Source organism: Dasypus novemcinctus, chromosome 5, assembly GCF_030445035.2.
Source record: "Dasypus novemcinctus isolate mDasNov1 chromosome 5, mDasNov1.1.hap2, whole genome shotgun sequence".
Classification (NCBI taxonomy): domain Eukaryota; kingdom Metazoa; phylum Chordata; class Mammalia; order Cingulata; family Dasypodidae; genus Dasypus; species Dasypus novemcinctus.
This window is the reverse complement of record NC_080677.1, coordinates 11,424,252-11,441,368: the sequence shown is the minus strand read 5'-3', so window position 1 is coordinate 11,441,368 and position 17,117 is coordinate 11,424,252. Positions and strand designations below refer to the sequence as shown.

Genomic DNA, 17,117 nt, shown 5'->3' with positions numbered 1-17,117 from the left:
TTCCAGGGCTCTGGGGATGTGAAGTACCACCTGGGCATGTACCACCGGAGGATCAACCGTGTGACCGACAGGAACATCACCCTGTCCCTGGTGGCAAACCCGTCCCACCTTGAGGCCGCAGACCCTGTGGTGATGGGCAAGACCAAAGCTGAGCAGTTCTACTGTGGGGACACCGAGGGGAAGAAGGTGAGGCCACAGGGAGGGCCCGGGCGCCGCTGTGTTGTGGCTGCGCGACCTCCACAGCCTGGGGTCTTGGGATGAGGGCACTATTCACTGGCATAGCTGAAGCCCCTTGACACGTCTTGGGCTTCCCCTTTCTGGATTTTAAAAAACATCCTAAACCAACTTTGAAAGCATCAGTAACAAGAGTCCTGCTTATAAAAATGTGCTTTCTCCAAAAGATGTAGCCACCAAAAATGGGGGGGGGTGTTTGCTTTTATTTTTGCCACATCTGTGGAGAAGCCCATCTTGCACATGTATCGTTGATGGTTGGAGAGTCTTGGTAAGGAGAGAGGGTAGGTACAGCTGAAGGAGACATGAAAAAGTGACGAGTGCATGAGAAGAGATGGTCCTGGGGAGGCCATGGTCCTGGGCAGGGCTGGCCGTGTGTCTGCCCGTGGGGCAGCGGCTGGGCCGCGGTGTCCCTCCAGGCCACAGCGCCCTGGTGGCCAGGGAGGCAGCCTTCAGTGCTGCGAGGCTTCTGGACTGGCCTGTTTGACTGCATGGTGGCTGATGCTTGGCCAGTCAGCGTGGATACAGAAATCCTCAGTTGTTTGTAACCTTCATTTTTCCCTTATTTAATTTCAACCTAGAATTCTGTCTGAAACAGATATTCCATTTCAGGGTTCTTATTTCTTAAAGGTAACCTACAAATCAACCAATCAAAAAAAAAACAATCAAATCTTTGCAAGGTGCCTACCTACTATGTGCATTCTGGGGAATGTTTAAAGTAGGCACTTTCAACTTTGCTCTCATGGACCTCTCTTTTTGAAGAAATAATGCATAAGGAGAATAATAGAATGGGCAACAATGTACCATAAAACCAAGTTCACTGGTAAAGAACTTGAGAAGAGGGATCTGTAGGGATGGGCTAGAGCTGTAAGGGAGAAGGAATAAAAGGCAGTCAGACTTCCTGTGGAAAGAGGTAGAAATTGAAATGGTAGGATTTTAGGTGGGTGGGAAGGGAAGAACTTTCTGTGGAGATGAAAGACGGGAATAGAGGTGGAGGGTGGAGAGGAAGGGAGCTGTGGACAGAGAGGAGGCTGGCTCATGGGTTCCCTGGAGGGGGTCAGATTGTGTTTAGAGGCAGAAGCAATTATTTATTTACCCAGTTTTGTCGTTAAAAATCAGTGTACTAGCCATCAAAATTAAAAACTTTAGTGCATCAAAGGACATTAACAAGAAAGTGAAAAGACAACCTGCAGAATGGAAGAAAATATTTGGAAACCATATATCTGAAAAAGGGTTAATATCCAGAAAAGATAAAGTTAACTCCTGCAACTCAACAATAAAATGGCAACCTGGTTAAAAAAGATGGACAAGGGAAGCAGACTTGGCCCAATGGATAGGGCGTCCGCCTATCACATGGGAGGTCCACGGTTCATACCCTGGGCCTCCTTGACCCGTGTGGAGCTGGCCCATGTGCAGTGCCGATGCACGCAAGGAGTGCCGTGCCACTCAGGGGGTGTCCCCCGCATAGGGGAGCCCCACGTGCAAGGAGTGCACCCCATAAGGAGAGCCGCCCAGGGCAAAAGAAAGTCCAACCTGCCCAAGAATGGTGCCACACACACAGCTGACACAACAAGATGACGCAACAAAAAGAAATACAGATGAATGGACAAAGAGTGCAGACAACTGGGGCGGGGAGGAAGGGGAGAGAAATAAATTAAAAAATAAAAATAAATCTTTAAAAAAAAAAAAGAGGGACAAAACATTTGAATGGATATTTCTCCAAAGAAGGATATGCAAGAAGCCAAATAAGCACAGGAAAAGATGCTCAACATCATTAGTCATTACGGAAATACAAATCCAAACCAGAAGCTATTGCAACAGTGCATTAATCATAGAGTGGCTACTATAAAAAAAAAACAAAAACTGAAAATAACCAGTGCTGGAGAGAATGTGGAGCATAGAAATCCCCTTGCATTGCTGGTAGGAAGGTAAAATGGTACAGCTGCTGTGGAAGACAGTTTGGTGGTTTCTCAGAAAGGAACCAAATGACCTAGCACTCCCATTCCTAGGTATTTACCCAAAATAATTCAAAGCAGTGTTTTAACTTTTTGTTTTTTGTTAGAGAAATTGTAAGCTTACGGAACAGTCAAACATTAATGTGCAGAATTCCGGTATATCACCCATCCACCAGCACCTCACATTGTTGTGAAATACTTGTTACAGATTATGAAGAACCACCATCAAAATATAACTGCTAACTATGGTCCATAGCTTACACTGAAAACAGGGTTTTGAACAGATATTTTCCCACCAGTGTTCATAGCAGCATTTTTCACAATAGCCAAAAGGTAGACACAACCCAAGCGTCTTACCAGCAGGTGAATGGACAAAATGTGGTATATACATCCGATGGAATATTATTCAGCTGTAAAAAAAATGAAAGTCCTAATGTGTGTGACAATATGGATGAACCTTGCAGACATCTTGTTGAATGAAATAAACCAGACACAAAGGACAGATACTGTATGAGGTCACTTAAATAAAATAACTAGAATATACAAATTCGTAGAAAGTAGATTAGTGTTTCCAGGGTGGAAGAGGTGGGGAACAGGGAGTTATTGCTTAATGGGTGCAGAGTTTCTCTTGGGAGTGCTGAGAAAGTTGGGGAAATGGATGGTGGTGATGGCACAATGTTGTGAATATAATTAGTACCACTGAATTGTATACTTGAAAGTGGTTAAATGGAAAATTTCATGTTGCATTTATGTTACCACAATGAAAGTTTTTAAAAAATCTTGTAATATGCTTGTCTGATTAGAGGGATGAAACTGCTTTTCAGGAGGTAATAGAGTAGGTAGGGGGTGGTACTAAGAACAGGAAGGAAATGGGAAGTGAATGTGGCTCAGGCGACTGGGCTCCCAACTACCACAATGGGAGATCACTTGGTTCAGATCCTGGTGTCACCTAGAGAATGCATTGAGCTGGCACAATGGGCAGGTGAAGCAGGCCGACACAAAAGAGACACAAGAAGAAAAACATAATGAGACCCAACAAAGCAGGGAGAGGAGGTAGCTCAAGTGATTAGGCACCTCCCTTCCACATTAGAGGTCCTGGATTCTGCTCCTGGTGCCTCCTGAAGAAATAGGACGAACAGACACAGCAAGTGCGAACAATGAGGAGGTGGGGAGAAATGAATAAAGTAAGTCTTTAAGAAAAAAGTAGGAAGAAAAGCATGTGTTCGAGTGATACCTGGTAACCCAGATGGAGGAAGTGGGGCACTCCAAGCCAGGATGGCCAGTTAGGGAGCTGGAGGACATGTTACATAACCCTCAGTGTTTGTGCAGAATTACATAATTTCTCTAAGCACAGCTTGGACCATTCTGTAACCTTGTGCAAGTTGGTGACCTGGCTCAGTGCTAACGTGGCCTCAGGGGTGTTTATCTCTGAAAACATGGCTCCTGTGCTGGCCATGCAGCCTGTAACAAATGGAGAAAACTGCTCTCACCCAGCGGGGCACAGGAGGGCATTAGTGGTGCTGTCGGACTGGGTTTCTGTGTACAGAGCGTGAGTTCCTCTTGCCCCGTAGTCTGCAGCTGCAGCTCCTCTCTGCTCTGGGCATCAGAGGACAGTCTCGTGGGCAGCCTGCATGGAAGGTGCTGGCAGTGCACAGGTGCAGGGCTGCAGGGAAGCAACCATGTGCCTGTGCCAGGGAGGAAGGAGGTGGCAGTGACCTTGACAGCCCAGCAAGATCAAAACCGTGGCACTTCAAGGTAGAGTTGCATGGTCCTCTGAAGAGGTTCCTGAGCAGACCTGACGCTGCGTCTCCATCCTCTGACCTCTACCAAATACAGAACGCATGGGGTTCGGTTTTGAGATATTCTGGGTCTTGTCCCTGAGAAGCAAATCATGGCTCTCCCCTTCCTGGCATGGAGGCAGAGGCATAAATCTTTGTTTTAAATTCCACCTCTCCTGAAGGAACAGGGCTCCTAGAGAATTGGCTGACTCCGGGGTTGGGGCAGGGAAAGCACAACACGAGCTGCAGGGCTCTGCTCTTCCGGAAGCAAGGACGTCTTTGGCGAGTACTGGGTACTTGTCTAGAGGACATGGGCCAGTGTGAATGTCATCGTAACTAGGGTGGTCATGGACTTGTGGGTAAGAACCAAGGGGCTGAATTAGGAACCCGTGAGTATATGTTAATGACAATAAGTAAGTGGTGGTCAAGAGGAAGCCTTTCTGTACAGAAGAATGCCAGCTCCCTGGGTGGGGATGGCTCAAGCGTTTGAGCGCCCACCTCCCACATGGGAGGTCCCTGGTTTGGTTCCTGGTGCCTCCTAAGAGAAAGAAAAGAAGAAAAAAAAAGCAACAAACAAAAAAACCAACTCACAGAAGCTAATGTGGCTTAGTGGTTGAGTGCAGGCTTACCACACATGAGGTCCTGGGTTCAATCCTCTGCCCTGGTACCTCAAAAAAAACAACAACACAAAACGATTGCCAGCTACTCCTAAGTGTAGAAGGTGAATAATGAAAATCACTAATCACCACTTGGCGACCCAGAGGGTGGCTGATTTGGGTGGTGAGTGGGGGCTTGATGGGGACAGCATATAACATTCCTTCTGCCGTAATTGTCACAAAGCAGGAGGTGGTAAGTTTAAACTGGAGGAATGTGGGGGCAGCAACCTGTCCCTTGGCGCATCTCCACACACTACGTCGTTTCCTGGCACAGGGGCACAGCTGTGCCGAATGTGTGGAGGACATGGAGGCAGGGAGGCTGAGGAATCGCCTAGCCTGATGGGGGGAGCGGTGCCTGCTGAGGGGGTGTGCCTACGTGGAGAAGGTCCTTTTTCTAGGGCACGCTGGCCCTATAGGCTTGATGGAGCACCTGCCTGCTGTGTGCTCCCCAAGGCTCAGAAAGGTGAAGGCGAATAATGCAGGGAGATGCAGCATGGGCACAGCAGGGTGCTAGCATACAGGGCGCTGGGGAAGGAGGTCCCCGAGGTCTTTGTGTCCTTCTGCAGCACTTTTTCTATTGGAAATGACTTGGAAGCAAAAAAAAATTTTTAGGAGGTACCAGGGATTGAACCCAGCACCTGGTACTTGGGAAGCAGGCACTCAGTTGCTGAGCTACATCCACTCAATGAGAGCTGGGTTATTTGTTGGTTTTTTTGTTTTTAGGAGGTACGGGAGATCCAACCCAGGACCTTAAACATGAGAAGCAGGTGCTTAACCACTTGAGCTACATCTACTTCCCATTATCTTTTTAAAAAGCAAATTAGGGGAAGAAGAAGTGGCTTAAGCAGTTGGGTGTCCACCTACCACAAAGGAGGTCCTGGGTTTGGTTCCCGGTGCCTTCCCATTAACCCCCAATAAAACCAACAGAGAGCAGACAATGAGGGGAGTGGGCAATGAATGAAAGTCCTTATAAACAAGCAAGTTGGGAGTTACTTTGCGCTGTCTCGTGGTGTTGGGTATCAGGAGGGCACGGATGTAAGGTCTGTCCGTTGTGCCCCTCCAGGTCATGTCGATTCTGCTGCACGGGGACGCTGCCTTCGCCGGCCAGGGCATTGTGTACGAGACCTTCCACCTGAGTGACCTGCCGTCCTACAGCACCCACGGCACGGTGCACGTGGTCGTCAACAACCAGGTGAGCGGCTCGCCCTGCCTGAGCCTGGGGCCAGCAGGGGCGCAGGGGAGGCTTTCGAGGCTTGTCCTGTTGCATCTGATTGCATGTTTTATGAGACTTTCTCCTGATGCTTCTGCAACTACATTTAACGTTTATTTTTCATTCTGATTATAAACATTTGTCTGTTGTAAAAAATTAAGACCATGTAGAAAACTTTTCAAAACGGAAAGATTTGCATTGCATTATTTAAGATACTGTTGTTGTTTTATGTTATTTTCTTCTAGACTCATGAGCATGCAGATGGTCCCTTCCCTTTCCGAAGAAACTGTTTCTTTTTATATCCCACATAATTTTCTCATGTCCTTACCTACTCTTTAAAAGTATTTAATTCGGATTAGAGGCGTTACAAGGATGTTTCATAAAATAGACTTCGCCTTTATGGTAGGTTGTTTTAGGATCTTCCTTTTTCATAGTTTTAAATACTGTAAGTAAATATTTCTACCCACCTCTGAGTCTGCTTGCTGGAGTGCCCTGTTCTGTGCTTCCACTGCTTCTGATTGAGAAGGGGGTGGAAAAGATTATTAACCTGGATGAGAAAAGTGTCCCAGATCAAGGAAACCACAAGCCCTTGGATAAGGGCTTCCTGGCATCTTTTTCGATACGGTGGAGAAATGTGCTATGGGCAGTTAATGTAGTTATTTGGCTTATCTAATTTAAACACTCGTTTTTAGAAGGCGCTGGGTCATAGGGTGGGGTCAGTCCCGTGGCTCTGTGTCAGGGACAGTCAGAAGCACTGAGAAAGCCACATGTACAGCTGGCCAGAGCCTAGAAGCAGAGCTGTGTCACTGCACACCACACTGTCAGCACTCAGAGTGCTGAGATGCAGCTGGCAAGATTAAATTTAGAGACAACTGTTCAATCAAGCGTTAAAAGATTTTTTGTTTTTTTTTTTTATTGAGTTATAATATATAGTAAAATTCACCCATCTGGTGTCTAGTTCTCCAAGTTTTGACAAATGCAGGTCATGTAACCACCACAGTCCAAAGAGTTTCATCACCCCAAAAAATATTCCTTCTTGCGCCTTTGTAGTCATTCTCCCTTCACAGCCCAGCCCCCTGGCAGCACTGGAATTCTGCCTTTTCCAGTCTTGTAAGTGGACATACGTTCTGAACCTTTTGAGTCCAGTTGCTTTCACGCAGCATACTTCTCTTGAGATATGTCTGTGTTGGGTGTAGGCATGGTTTCCTCCTTGTGATCACTGACTAGAATTCGGTTACCTGGATGTACCACAGTTGGTGGGCCTATTCACCCATTGAAGGGCAATTTGAATTGTTTCCAGCTTTTGGTAATTACGGTGAAAACCTATGTGTGCATAACTTTTCATTACTCTTCATGATATCTAGAAGGGAATTGCTGAGTCATGCATTAAATGTATGTAATACTTTATAAGAACCTGCCATACTGTTTTCCAAAACATCTCTACAAAATTTGCATTTCCACCAGCTATGAATGAGCATTCTGGTTGCTCTGCTTTCTCACCAACATGTAGTGAGGGTTATCACTGTTTTTGTATTTTAACTTTTCTAGTAAGTATGAAATGGTACCTCCTTGTGGTTTTCATTTGCATTTCCCTAGTGACTAAAGACATTGTCTTCAGTGCTTATTGGCCATCTCTGTAGTTTCTTGGGTGAAGTGTTTGCTCAAGTTTTTTGCCTGTTTTCTTTGGGTTTGCTTTATTAATTTTTTAAAAATCAGTTTTGCTCAAATACCATACAGTCCATCCAGAGTGTACAATCAGTGGCTCTCAGTGTTTTATTTAGTTTTGAGAGTTCTTTATGTATTCTGGATATAGGTCTTACATCAGATACGTATTTTGAAAATATTTTTTCTCCAGTCTGTGGCTTGTCTTCATTCTCTTACCGGTATCTTTTATTAAGCAGAAGTTTTAAATTTTGATGGCTTATTTTTTATGTCCATCATGCTTTTATTGTCAGACCTAAAGAATCTTTGTCCAGCCCAAGGTCAAAAATATTTTCTCCTGTCTTCTAGATGTTTTACACTTTGGGTATATATGTAAGTCTGTGATATATATATATTTTTAATTAGAAATATTGGGGGTTTACAGAAAAATCATGCATGAAATACAGAGTTCTTATATATCACCCTATTAACATCATGCATTAGTGTAATACATTCATTAAGGTTCATGGAAGAACACTTTCTATAATTGTACTGTTAACTATAGTCCATCATTTACTATAGGGTTTACTGTTTGTGTTGTACGGTCGCATGTGTTTTTCTTTTTAAAGATTTGTTTTATTTATCTATCTTCCCCCTCCCCCCCATTGTTTGTGGTCACTGTTTGCTCTCTATCCATTTGCTGTGTGTTCTCTGTGTCTACTCGTCTTCTCTTTAGGAGGCACTGGAAACAGAACCCAGGACTTCCATGTGGAAGAGAGGCGCTCAATCACCTGAGCCATCTCAGCTCCCTGGTTTGTTGTATCTCTAATTTTCTTTCCTCTTTGTGTTTCTTTTGTTGCATCATTTTGTTACGTCAGCTCGCCGCACCTGCCTGCCATGCCAGCTTGCCTTCTCCAGGAGGCACTGGAAACCGAACCTGGGACCTCCCATTTGGTAGGCAGGAGCCCAGTTACTTGAGCCACATCTGCTTCCCATAGTCCTATATATTTTTTAAATTTTCATTCTAGTAACATAAACAACCTAAAATTTCTCCTTTTAACCACATTCAGTGCTGAAAATTATATTCACAATGTTGTGCTACCATCACCACTATCCATCACCAAAACTTCATAGTCACCCCAAATAGAAGTTGTATAATTTTGACATTAACTCCCCATTCCTTCACTCTTGTAATTTGTATTCTAGATTCTGATGATACAAATTGGCTTACTCTAATTATATCATATCAGTGAGCTCTTACAATATTTGTCCTTCAGTGCCTGGCTTACTTAGTGTGATGTCTTCAAGGTTCACCCATGTTGTCCCATGTATAAGAACTTCATTCCTTTTTGCAGCTGAATAGTATTCCATTGTAAGTGGAATATTACAATTGATGAGAGCACATTTTTATAATTGTACTATTAATTAAAATCCATGGTTTAACTTAGGGTTAATTATGTAGTGTAGTTCCATGGATTTTTTTTTTTTAATTTTATTCTGTTATTCTATATACAATCTAACATTTCCCCTTTTTATTCAGATTTTGCTGGGCAGTTTTCATTTCGTTATTGTGGTCTTCAACTCCAGTTGTCTTTGGTTCTATTTTAAAATTACTGCTTCTTTATGTAGCCTCTCATTTGTTCATTCATTGTTTTGGTTTTTTTTTTAAGCATTTTGGTTATTTTTAGTTAAAGAAAAAACCTTTTCCAAGGGCAACAAAGTAAACTGAAGGTCAGAAGAAAGCCGGGTGTGGGCTTCTCACAAGCTCTTGTCCAAGCCGCAAAGTGATCAGAAAGAAGGGCCTCGAGTCCTTTGGCGGGGTGGGCAGGGTTTCCAGGCCGCCCTTGGCCACTAGGTGGGGCAAGTGGGCTCTAAGGTGATTTCCACACACTGGTTGGCTGGGCATGATTAACACTATTATTCTTGGGGGACATTAAGTTAAGGAATATCTCAGGGATCCAAGAGAGTGGTTTATTCGGTTGGATTCTGAATCACAATCAGGAAATAGTCTTTGTCTGGAGCAACCATAATTTCATTTTTCTTGGAGCAAATGCGAAGGAAGGTGAGGTCATTCTGGGGGTCAGTTTCACGCACAGTGCTCCGTGCCTTCAAGATGAAGTTGTGCGTGAGGTTGGCGTACTGTGTGGTGGTGGAATAATCCATGGTGCTCTTGATGGGAATGCCTTCTGTGTTCACCACGATGATTCCCTGTACTCCCTTCTGGCTCTGAAGTCGCTTTAGGGTCTCCTCCACCTCTGCCATCTTGGACCCAGAGGAGAGCTGCACGTTGTTCATTGTTTTCTTGATATCATTTAATTCTTTCTCTGTTCTTTCCTTCATCTCCGTGAGCTTTTTTTTTTTTTAAGATTTTATTTATCTATCTTTTTTCCCCCCTTCCTCTCCTCACACCCTGCTGTTTTTTGTGGGGGTTTTTGCTGTTTGTGTTGTCTTCTCTTCTCATTTTCTATACTCTAGGATTCACCAGGATTTGATCCTGGAGACCTCTGATGGGGAGAGAGGTTCCCTGTCAATTGCGCCACCTCAGTTCCTGGTTTCTGCTGCACTTCACCTTGACCCTCCCCTTGTCTCTCTTTTGATGTGTCATCATCTTGCTGCGTGACTCACTTGCACGGGGCACTGGCTCACCACACGGGCACTCATGCAGGCAGTGGCTCACCACGTGGGCCCTGGCTTGACATGCAGGCACACTTTCCTTTTTTCTTTTTCACCAGGACGCCCCAGGTATCGAACCCAGGTCTTCCCATATGGTAGGTGGAAGCTGTCACTTGAGCCACATCGAGTTCCCTCCTTGAGCGTTTTTAAGATCATTTTTAAAAGGCTTTATTTGGTACATATTCCTGTCCATCTTTGTTGATGTTTTCTGTATTTTTAATGCTCTACCTTTGGGTGGGCAATTATTTTCTGGTTTCTTTGTCTTGTACTCTTGTTGCACACTGTACCTTTTAGTATACTAAAAGGTTAACTCGGATTCACTCCCTGCAGTGTCTGTTCCTTGGTTTTGTAACCAGCAGGGGTGGTAGACAGATTTGGAGCTTCAGCGCTCCTGTGAAGAAGGTCTGCCCAGGGCAAATGCGGTGCAGGTCCTCCTTGTCCTGGGCTTTGCCTGTCAGTGGATTTGGAGTTCCCTGTTCACAGGAGTTTCGTTGTGCTTGCTTCTTCCCAAGGAACAAACCTCCCTCTCCTGTTCTTTGTTTTGTTTTTTAGCATTTTTAACACAAACTATTTTTTTATTTAACAAATAAATTTTATTGATACATATTAATAACGAACATAAATCTATCCAGAGTGTACATCTCCCGGATTTTGAAGCCATCGGGCCTTCCTCCTGACTGTCGGCCTCTGTAGTTTTTTACACTCCTTTCATTGTCACATGCTGCTTTTGCCTGGTGGGAAAATTCTGGGAGGAGGGCCCCCAAGTTGGTCTTTCCAGCCTCAACATGGCCAGGAGCGTACAAGGGCACACAGACTGGCTCCCTGCGGCCTTGGGAGGGGGTCAGGAGGGGCGCCAAGAACTTCTCCAACGGCTCCCCAAAACCGGGCTTTCCTGGCCTGCCCAGCACGTGCAGCCCTTCAGCTGACTTTTTCCCACTACCCTGAGGAAGTGTTGGGTCTTTAACTCTCCCGCCTCTGCCCCACCCAGGGAGGGCTGAAACAATGGCTACCGCCACCTTTGTCAGGGAGGGGTTGGAATAATAGTCGCCCTCAGCCAGGAGCCAGTGATCCAAGCTTGCTGAGCAAAAACCATGGTCTGAGAGTGGGTGTAGCTCAGTGGTTGAGCACCTGCTTCCCATGTACAAGGTCCAGGGTTCGATCCCCGGTACCTCCTAAAACAAACAACCAAAAAATCCAGTCATTGGGGAGCAGATGTAGCTCAGTGGTTGAGCAACTGCTTCCCATGTACAAGGTCCAGGGTTCGATCCCCGGTACCTCCTAAAACAAACACAAAAACACCAACTCTCATTGGAGATCGGATGTAGCTCAAGTGGTTGAGTGCCTGCTTCCCATATATGATGTCCTGGGCTCAATCCCTGGTATCTCCTAAAAAAAAAAAAAAAAAAAAAGATGTGGTCTTTGACCAGCCTTGTACACCCCTGTTCTTGGGGGAAGAGATTTTTATGTCCCTTTCTGTCACCAGTTGCTAACCAGGGACTGGTCCCTGTTGTGGTCTGCTGCAAGGGTGAGGGATAGGTGCCAGTAGCCACTGCACAAAGAGAGCGTTTACAGTTCTTTACTGTCATTTATCAGCCTCTTCCTCCTACTCCTCCCCAGATGCAGTACAGTGTTTTTCTGACCTCTGGAGTTTCAAAATAGTTGTTTCAGATATTTCCTTCCTGTTTAATAGTTGCTTTGGTGGAAGGACTGAGTCCTTGAGTGCCCTACTCCTCCATCTTCCCCAGAAGTTCCGTCTATTCTCCTTTGTCAAGATGGTTCTGGCAATTCAGGGTTCCTTACCCTTCCAGATAAATATGATGACTGGCTTTTCAATTCCTGCAAACAAGGATTGTAGAATTGGCATCTTAATATATAGTCTTCCACTGTCTGGGATAGATTTGGAGTTCATTTTTGTACATAGAGCGAGGTATGGGTTGGGGTTCACTTTTTTTGCTTAAAGGTGTCCAGTTGTTCCCATAACATTTGTTGAAAAGATTACCCTTTGTTCTAGTTTCCGAGGCTGCTTAAAGCAAATACCGTGAAATGTTCACCTTGAAGAGTGGGAATTTATTAGCTTACAGTTTTGAAACTGAGAAATGTCCAAATCAAGCCTCATCAAGGGGATGCTTTCTTCCCAAAGACCGGCTGTCAGCGACCGTTGGTTCCTCTGTCACATGGCAAGGCACATGGCAGCATCTACTGGGCTCTCCCTTCTCTTCGGGTGTTCGTGGATTTCAGCTTCTTGCTTCCGTGACTTTCTCACCCTCTGTCTCTCTCCATTCATTTCTGTTTATAAAGGGCCTGAACTAATTCCTCAATGAGGTGGCTCCTGCTCTAACTGAAGTAGCCTTATCAGAAGGTCCTGCTCACAATAGGCTCACTCCCACAGAAACGGATTATATGTAAAGAACATGTTTCTCTTGGAAACATACAGCTACAGACCACCACGCCCATTCTCCACTGAACTCCCTGTGCTCCTTTGCTGAGAATGAGCTGACCGTGTCTGTGTGGGGGTCTCTTTCTGATTCTCTGTTCTGTCCTGTCATCTTTGTGTGTCCTTTGCCAGTCCCAAGCTGTCCTGATTACTGTAGCTTTATAGCTTTATAGCTACAGTAAGTCTTAAAAACCAGGTAGTTGTGGATCTTACAACTTTTTTTTTTTTTTCCAAGAATTTTTGTCTCTTCAGGGTCCTCTGCTTTTTAAATATAATTTATTTTAAATTGTGGTAAAATGCATCACATAAAAATCATTTTAACCATTTTAACTGGACAGTTCTTTATCATTAATTGCATTGACAGTATTGTGTAACTTATACCATTATTTCCAGACTGTTTTCATCATTCTAAATCTAAACTAACACTCATTTAGCAATAAGTCCCCATACCCCCTTCCCCCCACCCCTGGTACCCACATTTTTTTACTATCTCTATGAATTTGCCCTTGTAAGTATTTGATATAAGAGAAATCATCCAAGGTTTGTCCTTTTGTGTCTTGCTCATTTCACTCGCCTTGTAGCGTGGCTGAGTGATGTTCCACTGTATGGGTAAAGCACTTGAGTTTACCCTTTCATCTGTTGATGGCCCCTTGCGTTGCACCTTTTGACCGCTGAGACTAACACAGCAGTGAACATTGTTCAGAAATCTGTCCAGGTCAGTGCTTTCTGCTCCCCTGAGTACACGCCTAGGAGTGAACTGCCGAGGCCTGCCGCGGTTCAGTGCTCACCTGTCTGAGCAGTTGCCTGTTGGGGCTGAACCATCCGCACAAGAGGTGTGCTCGGTCCCCTGGTCCTGTGGGGTGAGCCCGCTGTAAGCAGGACCTCTGAAGGTGGTATGTTTAAGGTGTGGCCCACACTGAGGGAGGAGGGCCTTCGTCCAGCACAGCTGAAGAAACGAGCTGCCAGGTACACTGAGGCAGCAGGGACAGAGCAGTATGCAGACTGTACCTCTAGGCAGTCTTAAAAAGCACAGCATGCCTGGCAGCGAGATGCAGTGTACGTTTAGTAACGTTGCTGACAGTTAATGGGATTTTCCTGAAACAAGGGAATTAGGGGGAAACTAAGGACATTAGAATAATGCATGGACTGTAGTTAATAATAATGCATCAGTATTGGTCCATTAATTGTAACAGATGTACCATGCTCTTGAAAGACGTTACTATTAGAGGAAACTAGGTGTGGGGTATGTGGGAACTGTATTCCCTTTGTCATTCTCTCTACAGTGTTTCTAAAACTTCCTAAAGGGAAGCGTACTTGGCCCAGTGGTTAGGGCGTCCGTCTACCACATGGGAGGTCTGCGGTTCAAACCCCGGGCCTCCTTGACCCGTGTGGAGCTGGCCCATGCGCAGTGCTGATATGCGCAGGGAGTGCCCTGCCACGCAGTCCCCCGCGTAGGGGAGCCCCACGCACAAGGGGTGCGCCCGTAAGGAGAGTCACCCAGCGCGAAAGAAAGTGCAGCCTGCCCAGGAATGGCGCCGCCCACACTTCCCGTGCCGCTGACGACAACAGAAGCGGACAAAGAAACAAGACGCAGCAAATAGACACAGAGAACAGACAACTGGGGGACGGGGGAGGGGGCGGGAATTAAATAAATCTTTTTTTTAAAAAATAAAATAAAATATTAAAACTTAAAAAAAAATAAAAATAAAAAAAATAAAACTTCCCTAAAAATAGTCTAATAATAGTCCTGCTACACTACTGCTCCATGATAAAACCCCCCACAGGCCCCTCTGTGAGCGCTCCCTTCCACAGGGATCCCGTGCTGGGAGGACACCAGAGGTGATCCCAGAGCTGAGCTGAGGGTTCAGAATGTCCAAGCAATTTACTTTTACCTTTTGTACCATTTGAGGTTATTTTTTCTCTTTTACCATATGCTTGAATTACTTTTTCAAAAGCAAAGTTATATTAAAAAAAGGTTTTTATGGTTCTGCACATTCATTCACTTAAAACTTTGTTTACTGTGGCATTTCAGATGTCGTGGGCAGGTAGTGGTCAAATGGCTCACCTGCTAGACACCCTCATTTTCAGGCTTCCTCTTTAGTGAATGTCACAAAGAAGATGATTTAAAAGCAATTTCACACAAATATAGAATGCTTAGCTTTTATAAAGACCTTTTTTCTCTTGACTGCTTTTGATGCCATTGATCATGAGTTTGTGTGGAGTCAGGTGAGATTTATCTTAATAGCAGGAGAGGTGGTGATTGCTTCGCAGAGGCTCTGATTTCTTGAGGAACAGACCTTGAAATTCCTCTTTCAGAAACCTCTTCCAAGGAAGCCCTCAGATGCTGAGTGTTTTGGTCTAAGAATGTTTGTCAAAATGGTAATTGTTCTGCCACGAAATTAGGAAATAGGCTATGTGTCCAATGATAGAAGAATCTTTCCATAAATTTTGGCCAAGCCCTAGGAAGAGATCGTATACAATCATGGAAATATTTAACATCCCAGGGAAATTGTCACAGTTTGGTAAATGGGAAATGCAGGATACACATGTTGCAGGAATGTAAACAGTCCAGCCACGGTGGCGAGCAGTTTGACAGTGTTCAGTAAAGTTTCTGATTATTGAGTTCTGGGGCTTAGTTCACCCTTCCTAGGAATGTACTGCCAATAAGCTCAGTGTCTGCAGAGGAAAATCCGTATAAAAATGTGTATAGTAACATCATCTGCATTGATCACAAATTGGAAATAAGCAGTTTCCACAGGTAAGAGGATGGGTGAATACACTGGTGTGTACTGTTTAGTAACTAAATTTCCCTGCTAGGCTCCCCCAGACAATGGTGCTAAAGGCATCAGCCGGATGAACAGTATAGAGATGTTGAGCAAAAGCGTGTTACAGAGGCTCCATGTGCTCCATACAGCGTACTCCATGCAGTGGAGTACGCCGCATCTGGAAGGCACACAGGTGACCTGCTGGACATGAGGTTTGAAACAAGCAGATGCGCCTGCAATTGGAAAGCACAGCAAACCGAGAGGCAGGGGAGCCCTTCCAGGCTCAGGGGGACAGAAGCACCGTGACAGCCCAGAGCAGTGTCCTGGCCTGCGGGAAGAAACACTGAACAGCTGGGCAGACAGTGTTAGGACCGTGGGTGCGCTGTGTGGGTAGGCAGGGGTTGATGGTAGCGTTATCCTGGTGGTAGATGGCTTGGGGGTGAGGAGCACAGTGGCTGGGAAAGGGGATGTCTGTTTCTTAGAAAATACACGTTGAAGTCTGCGGAGTAAAGGGACATGGTCTAAAATGTATTCCTAGATGGTTCAGGAAACAAGTTGTGTGTGGACATGTGTATAATAGAGCTTGAATTTTAAAATTGCAAATGGGGCAAAATGGAAACTGGGAGATGTGGGTGAAGCAGGTATTTAGGAGTTCTTTGTATGATTCTTTCAACTTTGTCCTAAGTTTAAAATTCTACTGAAATTTAAACCTTGCCCCAAAACTTAAAAATGCTGTATTTCTTTTATGGCTAAATGAAACGTGTATACTCACGTGTGGATACGATGTCCTTGGACCAGTGGTGGAAGGTCGTGCTGGCCGCCCGCGTGTCTCCCCTGGAGCCTCCCTCCAGCCCTGCGCCTGCACCCCTGGGCCCAGCCCAGCAGAACGCTTGTCCTGACGAGTCTGCCGTGCTCCTTGCAGATCGGCTTCACCACAGACCCCCGCATGGCACGGTCCTCGCCGTACCCCACCGACGTGGCTCGTGTGGTGAACGCCCCAATCTTCCACGTGAACTCGGACGACCCCGAGGCCGTGATGTACGTGTGCAACGTGGCAGCCGAGTGGAGGAGCACCTTCCACAAGGACGTGGTGGTCGACCTGGTGAGTGCTGCCCGCTGCCACGCGGGCTCCCGGGTGCCCCACTCCACGAGTCCCACAGAACTTCAGAGCTGTGCCGCGAGTGCGTTCTCCAGCTGCGAGCACCTCATGCCTCCTGGGAGCAGAGCCTCACCCTGGGGAGGGGGTAGCCACCTGACAGGTGGCTGGTCTCCTTCCCTCGTGGGACTGCTGCTGCTGCGCGCACAAGGAGTTTGCTCCCAAGCCTCTCCTTTCCCTCCTTTACAGGCAAACGAGAGAGACAGAGCCCTGCTTGTAAAGGAGAGCTGAGGCAGGGTGGGCGGGGGGCTTGTTGGCCGCGACTCAGCAAGGGAAGGAGCAGGTCACGCTGCCTCCTGGCCCCAGCCCTGCAGCTTCTCCCCACGGGGCCACAGGGCCGGTCCTGACACTGGTCTTTCTCACCGGTGAGCAGGTGTGTTACCGGCGCAACGGCCACAACGAGATGGACGAGCCCATGTTCACGCAGCCACTCATGTACAAACAGATCCGCAAACAGAAGCCCGTGCTGCAGAAGTACGCCGAGGTGCTGGTTTCACAGGGCGTCGTCAACCAGCCAGAGTATGAGGTGCGGTCCCCCAGCTTGCCCCGGCGGGCCTCGTGAGCTGGGGGGAGCCTCGGGAAGGAGCGCTGGCTCCTGCAGCACTGTTAGAATTCAAG

At 46.1% G+C, this 17,117-nt stretch overlaps 2 protein-coding genes and 1 pseudogene across 11 annotated transcripts in view; 1 reads left to right on the top strand and 2 right to left on the bottom strand.

The window, feature by feature from the left end:
• The window catches only part of TMED4 (transmembrane p24 trafficking protein 4), a 211,472-nt gene that overhangs the window by 81,215 nt on the left and 113,140 nt on the right, over nt 1-17,117 (bottom strand). The gene's annotated exons all lie outside the window — the stretch shown is intronic.
• Nucleotides 1-17,117, top strand: part of OGDH (oxoglutarate dehydrogenase) — a 78,244-nt gene that overhangs the window by 54,066 nt on the left and 7,061 nt on the right. For all 10 annotated transcript variants that reach the window (XM_058296670.1, XM_012524741.4, XM_004457478.4 and 7 more), the window contains 4 exons: nt 7-186; nt 5,684-5,812; nt 16,266-16,445; nt 16,873-17,025. In XM_058296670.1, the coding sequence (XP_058152653.1) occupies nt 7-186; nt 5,684-5,812; nt 16,266-16,445; nt 16,873-17,025 (642 nt within the window). The remainder of the gene's footprint in view (nt 1-6; nt 187-5,683; nt 5,813-16,265; nt 16,446-16,872; nt 17,026-17,117) is intronic.
• On the bottom strand, nt 9,327-9,826 carry LOC101414201 (dynein light chain roadblock-type 1 pseudogene; annotated as a pseudogene).